The 11,180-nt window shown below is 37.5% G+C and overlaps 1 protein-coding gene across 1 annotated transcript in view; it reads right to left on the bottom strand.

Annotated features, from left to right (window-relative positions):
* MDN1 (midasin AAA ATPase 1) overlaps positions 1-11,180 on the bottom strand; it is a 111,759-nt gene that overhangs the window by 84,994 nt on the left and 15,585 nt on the right. The window contains exons 7-12 of the mRNA XM_085318687.1: positions 10,041-10,172; positions 8,464-8,567; positions 6,922-7,036; positions 4,814-5,007; positions 3,619-3,700; positions 372-467 (exon numbers count right to left, since the gene is read on the bottom strand). Of these exons, the coding sequence (XP_085174813.1) occupies positions 372-467; positions 3,619-3,700; positions 4,814-5,007; positions 6,922-7,036; positions 8,464-8,567; positions 10,041-10,172 (723 nt within the window). The remainder of the gene's footprint in view (positions 1-371; positions 468-3,618; positions 3,701-4,813; positions 5,008-6,921; positions 7,037-8,463; positions 8,568-10,040; positions 10,173-11,180) is intronic.

Below are 11,180 nucleotides of genomic sequence, written 5' to 3'. Positions count from 1 at the left end.
GAGGAAGGAACGGACCCACAACTCCTTCCACTCCCCATCAAACTTTGCATTACTCTACATCTAGTAATATCATGTGCCTAGCCAACTGCACTGTTCCAGCAAGTGTCATCCTTCTTTCGCATGATGAGGACATTTGCAATCCTATCTGAAACAGGTTCACAGGCACTTTCAGAGAGAAAGCACAGCTGAAGATAAAACAGGAAAATGAGCAGATCCCTGCAAATGCAGAGAAAAAGCAGAAACAAAGTGTGTAGGGAAGAGATGGACATAATATTAAGAAAATATTAGAGCTCTTAAGTTACTTGCTAGAAAAAAAACAAAAGTTGTAGAATATTAACAGTAAATGTCATGTTCATTATAATCCAATATACCTTTTTCTTGGAAATGTTTAGCTTACTTCCAATAATTTTTGCCATTTTCTGTCTGCTCCCTTGCTTGGACAGCATAGCTGTGAAACAGTCCAGTGCCTGTCAAATAGGGGGAGAGGGGGATGCAGGGCAAAGGAAAAAAAAAACAAAAACAAACAAACAAAAAACAACTTCTTCAAAACAAGTCTTACATGGCACGATCTGACAATTATCATTACCTTAATTAACACAATTCTGAATTAGGTCCAGCCCAGGCAAACAAAATTATTTCAATGTCTTCAGACCTAGTCCAGAAATATATTTTAAAAATTCTAAATTCTGTAGTTTACTGAGTTTCTGATCACCATAAAACTTTTCAATACCCAAGAACACCAGTCTAAGCAGCTTTTTTTTTTTAGATGACAGGACCAAAATGAATGCCATAATGTTTTAAGAGCTCACATCTTAAAACTACCTCTGATGCACAACTGAGAAATTCCAGATCTGGAATATAAGCTGGCATAAAGTAGGAAAGTAGTTCCATATTCGAAGAAAAAGAAAAGATTTCAGAATCATACTTTAAATTAAGCATTTAATTCTGCTGAGGGATTCAGATACTAAGTCCTACAAAGGATATCAGATTAATGAAAACAAGAGAGCTAAGGGTTTTCTCCAGGAGGCAAACAGTTCTGATTTAAAAGGCAACAGCTAATAAGCTCTGTCACTGAGCTGGGCTAATATGACAGAGCATAATGCACCTGGGAGGAATGAAGTAAGGTGATGGAACAGCTCATTCTGGATGTCATCTCCAGGCATATGGAGGAAAAGAAGGTGATCAGGAGTAGCCTGCATGGATTCACCAAGGGGAAATCCTGCTGAACCAATCTGATAGCCTTCTAGGATGGAATGACTGGCTGGGCAAATGAGGGCAGAGCAGTGGACGTTGTCTACCTTGACTTCAGCAAGGCTTCTGACACTCTCTCCCATAACATCCCCCTAGACAAGGTCAGGAAGTGTGGGTTAGATGAGTGGACAGCGAGGTGGATTGAGAACTGGCTGAAAGGCAGAGATCAGAGGGGCATCATCAGTGGTGTGCAGCCTCATTGGAGGCCTGTGGCTAGTGGAGTCCCCCACAGCTCAGTACTGGGTCCCATCCTGCTCAACTTCTTCATCAATGACCTGGATGAGGGGACAGAGTGCCTCCTCAGCAACTCGGCTGATGATACCAAGCTGGGAGGAGTGGCTGGCACACCTGAGGGCTGTGCTGCCATTCAGAGAGACCTAGACAGGCTGGAGAGCTGGGCAAAGAGGAACCCATGAGTTTCAACAGGGGCAAACGCAGAGTCCTGCACCGAGGGAAAAATAACCCTAGGCACCAGTACAAGCTGGGGGCTGACCTGCTGGAGAGCAGCTCTGCAGAGAAGGACCTGGGAGTGCTGGTGGATGACAAGTTGACCATGATCCAGCAATGTGCCCTTGTGGCCAGGAAAGCCAATGGTCTCCTGGGGTGCATTGGGAAGACTGTTGCCAGCAGGTCGAGGGAGGTGATCCTGCCCCTCTACTCAGCCCCAATGAGGCCTCATCTCGAGTCCTGTGTCAAGGCTGGGCTCCCCACTACAACAGAGACTGGGAGCTACTGGAGAGAGGGCTACAGCATAGGGCTACAAAGGTGATCAGAGGGCTGGGGCATCTGCCCTATGAGGAACAGCTGCGAGAGCTGGGCCTCTTCAGCCTGGGGAAGAGAAGACTGAGGGGGGATCTTATCAATGTGTACAAGTACCTGAAGGGAGGGTGTCAAGGGGACAGGGACAAACTCTTTTCAGTTGTCCCRTGTGACAGGACAAGAGGCAATGGGCAGAAATTGAAGCACAGGAAGTTCTGCCTGACCGTGAGGGAGAATTTCTTCCCTGTGAGAGTGATGGAGCCCTGGAACAGGTTGCCCAGAGAGGCTGTGGAATCTCCTCCTCTGGAGATCTTCAAGGCCTGCCTGGATRCCACCCTGTYTAACATGCTCTAGGTGACCTTGCTGAGCARGGGGGTTGGACTGGATGATCTCCAGAGGTCCCTTCCAACCCTACTGATTGTATGAAGTGAGGGGATTAAACCCTTTAAGTATTCAGTAAATCTAACCCTGTAATACTTCTAACACTGTGCAACTACTACACACACTGTGCAGACACATGTATTATCAAATAAGTACATGTCACAGATTCTGCATCAGCTGTGTTATCAAATAAACATGGCTCTAATGCTACTGTGAACAGATCTAGATACCGGCTCTGTACACCTTGGGACACGATATCCTCCTCAATACCCACATTACCTAAGAGGCATTCATTATCAGGAATGTCCTGGTGCTCCACTACGGAYAGTGGAGAACTGAACATAAAACCTTAGAATTATCAGAACTGCCGTAAAACCATCTCCAAAGCACAGTCAAAGCCTAAAGAGTCTTAAAAAGAGAATCATTTTAAAAAATAAGCTATGAAATGTACCTCAGCCTATTCCCCAGTACATAAAATGYATCCTAACTTAGATCATGATCCAGGCCTTAGTATTTATTGAGCATTTTTTCTACAGATAAATCTACATCACTGGAAAGACTTGAAAGCTGTGAGAAGCAGTGTGGTATTTTTAATKTGAAGGGAAGATTACACTCCTCCCGACAAATCTAGCTTCCAGCTTTAGTTCTGAATRCATCTATACTATTACATCACTTCACTCCTATTTTAATTCTACCTTTGGAAGTATTTTACCTGCATTCTTTTTAGATTTTCCTCTCTCCTCAGGATATCCGCAATAAGGTTTGGGAGTAACTACAGCACCCTAGTCACAAGCAAACACCAAATACTTCCAGTATTTTAAAGGCTTGCTAAACTAATTCTAGGGCATTCTCCTTGTTGCYACCACAACACGTCACTAGAATGAATTGAATGTTTAAATGTATATCCACATTACATAAACTTTTACTCTGTGATTGCATGTAATCCCTGCTCATATCAGTTAAAATTATGTTGCAATACACAGTACATTTGTATACAAGTAGGAAGTTTGGACTAGCTTTCAGCTCACCATTGTGAACAATTTGCCTAGTTTTAAGGAAAGCCTCTAATATGATAACCACATCAAGCATTCCAACTACAGTCCAATTACTTCAAATAAAACTGAATAGTTTCACTCTCACGAACTCTCAAATAGAGTATTTTATGATTTGTGATATAATGTGAAAATCTGAGATAACGATCTCCTGATAGATCAAGTCTTACCGCACCTCCTGAAAAATATTCACTGCAGTATTTGAAGAAGTACTATCAAAGTTGTAGGCAATTCTGCTGCACCAATTCAGTAAGTCCCTAAAAAGAAAAATAGAGGAAAAAGATTTGGTGAAATCAAGCCAAAATGCACAGCACTTCCTCATATTTGTCATATTTTTAGTAATTACACATTTAATTAAGTTGTAAATGGGAAACTATGTATAAATAGGATACCAATTCTAAAGAGTAAATGAGTACTTAAAGAACAACAGCATACTTTCTGATATAGTGTTTGTAAATAGATAATACATACCACATTATCCATTACTGATAAAGTAATTGTGAAAAAAAAAAAAAAAAAAAAAAAAAAAGAAGTACTACACTTTTCATCCAGAAGGGTATGAAGAACCATTTTCCAGGATAGATTCCTCATTAACATCACAATGTTGTGGAAGTGAAGCAAAGGAAACATCTAATTCTAGGAAAACAAATGCTTTTAAATAAGCAGCATTCCTATGCTTCACAAAAATATGGACTACCCATATCTAAGATCTGCTAAATAATTCACAAAGTACTGTTGGTTATAGACATTCCATATTGCTGGACTCAACATYTGGTATGAGAATAGAGGGGGGAAAAAAAACTTGAACATCTAAGCTGCATTTCATCAAAAAATACAGAAATAAACACTATACTACAGACTTGGTTATTTTGAGTGAATTCTAGATTATAAAGCTGTAAGTGAGTATCTAATGCTAAACCGTCTAGATGAACAAATGCATACAACTGCTGAAAAAGGTATCTACTGGTTACTGTTAAAACAATATACAGCACATTTCAACAGTTAATTAGCAGAACTGATGCTCTGTGTAACTGACTCTCTATGTAAAAATGAACTTAGAAATAATCCAAATGATTTAATACTAATTTATTTCTCAACACTATACATGACAAAACCTCTACTAAAAAAAAAGTGTAGCAAATACAAAGTCCTATATAATTCATACAGAGATTTTAAGAAAAAAAATTAAATTTAAAAATATAAAAAAATGTTAAAATGACCACTTTTAAATCCAAGTTTAATYATTCAAAATTTAATCAGAAGTTATAAAGAGATGAAAAGAATAAAAAGAGGAAAAAAGAAAAAAGCTTTCTGATATCTGCAGCCAGCTGGCTGTATTTCCTCCTAATAAACAAATAAGAAAGGACAACCTTAGAGACAGTTCTCGTCCTTCCAGATTTGGTCTCTTATTTTCTGATCTTGATTCTGATGCATCCTCTGCTATGTGCCCGGTGCCAGAAGCACTGTTTTCTGATGCCTCATACTTATCTCCCGTAAGGTGAATATAAATGTCTAGCAAATGATCAGTTACAGGAGCAAGGTTGGGGTATCTGCTCTGAAGAACCTGAAAAACAAAACAACCCCCCCAAACCCTTTATCATTGGAAGCTAACCACAAATCATCAAAATTTTAATAGGAAACACCTCAGTAGCAACTTCTCAAGCTGGCAAGACACATGCAGCTCCTCTCAGAGTCTTGCTGAAAACATTTGGTGATTCTTTTTTATACACAGACAGATGTTGTAATGTCATGCATATTATAAGAACATCAAATTATGCAAGGTTTTGCTGTCATATGAAGCAAGTATAACTCATTGCCAGTTGTATGATACTGATTTGGATGCCAAATGCGAAATTTTCCAACTCAACTATACTCCAGTTTATTTTATGGATTTATACTAGTATTGACTGAAGTACAGAAATACATTCAGCACCATCTAAAGTTAACATCATAAGTCAAAAGCATACAACTTTATAACTGATCATAAAAATTCCTATCTCCTGTCCCTCTTGCACAGCTTTTATGACTGAAGATTTTTTTGAGCATCCAAAATATCTCTTCACTACACTGACAAAGATGCACTAAAAGGCTATTTTTTCTTTTATCACTTCCTTTCAGATTAGCTCTCTCCATTAAGGTTTGAAGGCTGAAGCCATGGCTTCCCAAAATAGGCTTTTCACAGATACAGGGCAGGATCACTGGTCCTGTCCTGCCAAAGTGACTTTTAAGATTAGCCGGAAGAACATGAATCTATTTTCAACACAAGCAATTAGGGGATGTGTTTATCACTTCCTCCTCTTCTGCTACAGGATCTTACACAGTCCATCTGATTTATTTATTTTTGTCATCTGAAGTACAAGGTTAAAAAACAAAAACAAAGAAAGAAAGATCAGCAGGAAGAATCTAGTGGTAACTGACACGTTTAGTACAAAAGCATTCTTTTTTCTTAAGGCTCTGACAGCCAAGCCTTATTTTACACCRGTCCTTTCAGGAAGTCATCTTTGTTATCAAATTGGACAGAAAGCCTTCTTTACCACTTTAACGGTGAGCTGCTTAATATACTGCCATGTGGATCTATTTGTGGTAGAAAGAGCTACAGCACACAAGCTTATACATTTCCAGCAAACTGTCTGCTGAGGCCTCCTGTGCATCTACTTGCCTAGCCTGCAACAAAATCTAGAAGGACAAAATAGGTGCTGCTCTTGCACCACTCCTAACAGTTACATGACAAATGGCAAGATAGGAAAATACAGGTATTTAAGGTCATTCATAACTGTACTGGCTGCTGAGTGAGCCTCAATGAGTAAATGAATCCTACTGGAAACCTATATTTTCCATTCTAGAAAATTCAGAAGTTTCTCTCAAATCTTCTGCTGGAGATAATTCATCCCCTCTCCCCTTAGGCAAGGCTTTTTTATACAGTCAAATTGTATATTGAATTTTATATTGTAAGGAGAATCTCTAGAGAATTCTGTTTTCATGTGAGCCCTAGGCTTAATTTTTTTGAAGGGCTACACAGAGCAAACATTCCCTACAGATGTTAACAAAAGATGTCTACAGAAATAGTAAATCATAACTGATAATCAAATACTTTCCATTTCAAGAGTTAGAGAACTCAGGAGTAAATTAAGCTAGATTCTCTTTTCTTTTTTCTCCTTCTCCTCCTATCCTCACTTTAAAAAAAAAAATAAAATAAATCTCTGTACGCTACAAAACAGCGAAGTATTTTGACTCTTAGACCCATTCAAAAACAAATTATGTTTACTATGACAAAACCCAGGAACCTGTCCAATTCATTTCACATTTTCTTGATAAACTGCCCATTTACTTAAGCATTAGCAGTTTAGATCTGAAGTGATAAGAGTAAATTGTAGAATTTGAAGAGGAAAATAAGAATTAAATTTATTACCAAAAAACACCAATCACCCTTAATTGAAACGATTTTTCACGTGCCACAATAGAGCGACATAGACCATACCTCTTTGAGTTCTGCTTTGTTCATGTTGTCCAGATGAATTTTGGTCCAATACTTGTCCAGAAGAGCAGCATGGCTGCTTTGCTGTCTGTACCAACCACCACCACAACTGAAGATCCTAAATCAGAGGAATATACAAAGACACACAGTATATAGTGTTTTGCTGAAGAATTCAACATTTTTATACGTTCCCACGTATCAAAGAACAGCTGTTGGGGGAAAAAGTGCATGCCTAGAAAAGCCCATTGTCTGTCATCATACTGTCAGGCACCCTACCATGCCTATCTTTGCTTTCTAAATCACCTGTGTCTTTTTTCACAGTCTATTTCCCCTCTGGTGCAAAATCTCCAGAGGCACTCACAAGAAGCAGCATGACAATAAGCTAATCCTATCAGAAACATCATACAGGATGCCCAGTAAAGGGAGGAGCCTGAAAGAAGGCAGCAAGATAACAACTTCCACAGATCCTAAGGGATTCATGCTGTACTGTGGATAGAGGTGTAGGAAAAGCATCTCTATTCCTCCACCCCAGTCTTTACTGATTTTGTTCTCATTCTTCAGCCTCCCTTTCCTTCTCTTCATATATTATTCACATATGTGGCTATATGTTCTATCCACTGTGTAAGTAGCCTTGCACATGCAAAGTACTAGATATTGCTGGTTTATTTATTAATTTAATATTCCACGTTTGGGGTTTTCCTTAATCTACCTCCCAAATCGGAGATTCAATCAGTCTGTTGCAGCATCTCTGTGGTATACTTGGTCAATAGTTTGCACAGAGGAAAAATATAGTTTTCTTTGGGTTATATGAATCATTGACCAAGTRTACCACAGATACAGCAATTTTAAGAGATGAGGCAACCAAATGAGAGGTCTAAAAGATTAAATCTCAAAATAAATAGATCAGATAAATTAGAGAAAAGATCATTTATCTATGGAAGGAAAACAAAAGAAGCAGGGAAAATTGTTACAAATTTTGAAGTAATCTATAAAACATTTGAGAAACATGTAACCATACCTCTTTAGATATTACAACCTTTAATCTTGTTATAATATTATGTATTAATACACAAGATGAYGTTTTGACATCTGATGTATGAGCCATTATTAGAATTGCTACAAGCAAATGGTCATTGGGAATACCTTTAAAATCTTTTCCTGATTAAAAAAAATATAAAACTATATTTGCACAAGACTTTCAGGAACTAGATTTCCTTCACAATAATTTTTCCTCATATTCCTTTTTCCCATGATTCCTAATAGAAGAATTTTATTGCATTACAGATGCAGGGTTGAATTAAAATTTTTCGGGAAACCCTTAATAAATACCTTCTAGAAAACACAAACAACTGCTCATGGAGAAGGTGGAACAAAAAAAAAACAAAAACCAAAACCAAAAAAAACAAACAAACAAAAAAAAAACAGAAACCAAATACGTTTAGTAGACAGATTATCAATTATCAACTGGAATTTGCTAGAATATTTCTTTCCAAGTTAAAAATATAATATTTATGCTTTTAAGTTCATACAACTTTACATGCCTACCTCCTGGTTGCAAAAAACTGGAATCCTGGAGCTACTTTTAAGCAGTCACCACGACCAGGAATTAGTAATTCTCTTTTCTCCAAAAGAGGAATTAGCACAGAGATCTGGAGAAGAGAAGAAATTTTATAATAAACATTCTTTTCTGACACACTGGCAGCCCACCTATCCACACTCATTTCACATAGGAGATGGTAGAGCACTTCAGAGCACTGCTATGCTGTTAGCAACTGATGTTCCTGCAGACTGCGCTTCCAAGTGACGCTAACAGGAATTACAGAGTCCTACTGCCACATAAAATTAACTGGAAGTTACAGATATAAACATTCCCTACCTCCTTTCAACTGTATTCATGTTTAATAATAAAAAAGGAAGTATGACAGTCTTTACACTGCAACATCAAGCTGAAACTATTGGTTTTGAGTTTCCACAGGAATTATTAGACACCATCCTTAGATTTATCAGAAGCCTTACTTTCTTAATCTGCCTGAACAAAGACAATCTCCATCTTAAATATTTTGTTCTCAAACATCAGTATTTTTCAGTATAGACCCTGCTCTTCCCAAGTGGTATGCCAGGATTGTAAAGAATCTATCCTTCCATACAGAAAGACAATAATAATAGTAGAATGGAAAAAAGGAGGTAGGGTCACAATGATTGCACAGAGGACAACAAACATGGAGACTTCGATATAAAGAGAGGAAACAGGTTGGATGCAGGGAGGATTTAAAAAGAGAAACAAATGCAGGGTACTGCTCAGGGTACACTTGTGACAAATGCAGTGAGTGGAGTCTACAGAAGCAAGCACGGGACCCTCTKGCAATGAAAGACTGTCTAGTACAGATAAGCAATACATCTTGGCTTTCTTATAAACTGCCCATGTTTTGAAAGGCTAAAACCCAATAAACAAGCTAGCCGCTTAGTCAGTCACATAAAGGATACTTTACAGAAAAGATATGAAGAAATAACTAGTTGCAAAAAAGAACATTYGCTGAATACCTAACAGGCCCACAGAGTACAACATCTCTACGACAGGTTCTTGCAAAAAACATTTTTTCTGCAGTCACCACTTTAAAGGGGGAAAATGACCATCTAATAAGTACTAAATTTTGGAGTTGAACACAAGAAATCAATTAATAACTACAGTGTTTAATGTAATAACATGTTTAATATCCAAGCCAGAATAAATAATTCTGCTAAAAATAACTGGCAGAACACTAGAAAGCCTTATCATCAACAAGACTCAAACATATGATCTTTTGTGGTGTTTGGGGCCACACTTAYTTTCAAATACTAAAATATGTTTCAAAAGACACATAGCTCATCATTAGTGCCAGTTCAAACCTCCACCAGCRCCTAGTCTGGTAACAGCGGCATGCCATGACTGCTCTAAAACAATGAGAGAAACAAAACCAGTGTGTCAACTGGCGGACTAAGACTGCCACGTTAATTCCTTTAAACTCCTTCTAAAGGGGCATTATTTTAAGCTTGCCGCTACACCATTCATGGTGATTAGATGCCAAGAATTGCTATTATAGACTCTAAGACCAACACTTTAYAAAGAACACAAACCTACATACCACATCCAGAGGTGCATAATCAATATCCTCCAGAAGTACCCAGTGACCTTTGGTAACAGCTTGTGTCAAGGTTCCAGGCTGCCATACAAACTCCCCTGGTACGTCTGTACAACGATACATACCAAGCAGTGTCTATGACAGAAACAACCAGGAAATTAGACATCTGTTCATTACATGCCTTGATAACTCAGAATAAAAGCTTACAAAGACGACCAAAGTGGCCTGTAACACTTATATAGCCTGTCCATTACTAAACAATCTACCTGATAATCTATGCTCAGATTTACGTTTTTTTCTTAAAGTCTCAATCCTTTCACATCCATAATTCAACTAAAAACTTTTTAACTAAAATAAGCCAGATAAATAGAACTTCACTTGCAAAGTTATACCAACCTAATTAACACACAAAATTAACAGAATAGTATATTAAACTGGCTAGAGTAAGAGTGAACTGTATTTTTCATTTTTGAAAAGTCTGCAACTGAGATGGTAAAAAAAATTTTAAAACAAGTTATTGTAAGATACAAAAATAAATCAAGCTTTGCTTTTCTGTAAAGTTTTAATTTTTGCAGTTAAGTATTTCTTCCATAATTAAGTTTATGATTTCACTACTTCAAAGATTATAACTTGAACTTTATCACTTTTTCTTAATGTCAGTCTTATTCATGTATGTGAAAAGGTATTGTTAGAGAAAAGCTGTGAGATGGTAAAATATACTGTTCTTCCATGAAAATAAAGAAGGTGACTACCAATGGCAATCAAAAGCTTCAAAGACAGCACTTCTGATAAACCCTAACCTCCTCAGAAAACTAAACATAACTTAAGCCCAACAATACAAATCGATTAATGCTTAAAAGATACACATGCAAAACAAGAAAAATGGGACGTTATCTTGACTCTGGTTTTACCTCTACAGAGTTACATCAATATTATGTAACTGCAAATGTCCTTCTCAATAACACAGGATTTTACCTCATCTTACCTTTATCACAAATAACTGAGATCAGATTAGACTAACTAGAAAAACCCTGATGAAATGCATAATTTAAAGCGACAGCACAATTCTATGCAGAATTTAAAAATCTACTGAAGCCTCACTGTGATTTTTATCTTCTTCAGATTTATTTATTGCCATCAATA

This window comes from Rhea americana, unplaced genomic scaffold (assembly GCF_003343005.1).
Source record: "Rhea americana isolate MKP2758 unplaced genomic scaffold, rheAme1 scaffold_55, whole genome shotgun sequence".
NCBI lineage: Eukaryota > Metazoa > Chordata > Aves > Rheiformes > Rheidae > Rhea > Rhea americana.
This window is presented reverse-complemented; position numbering and strand designations above follow the sequence as displayed.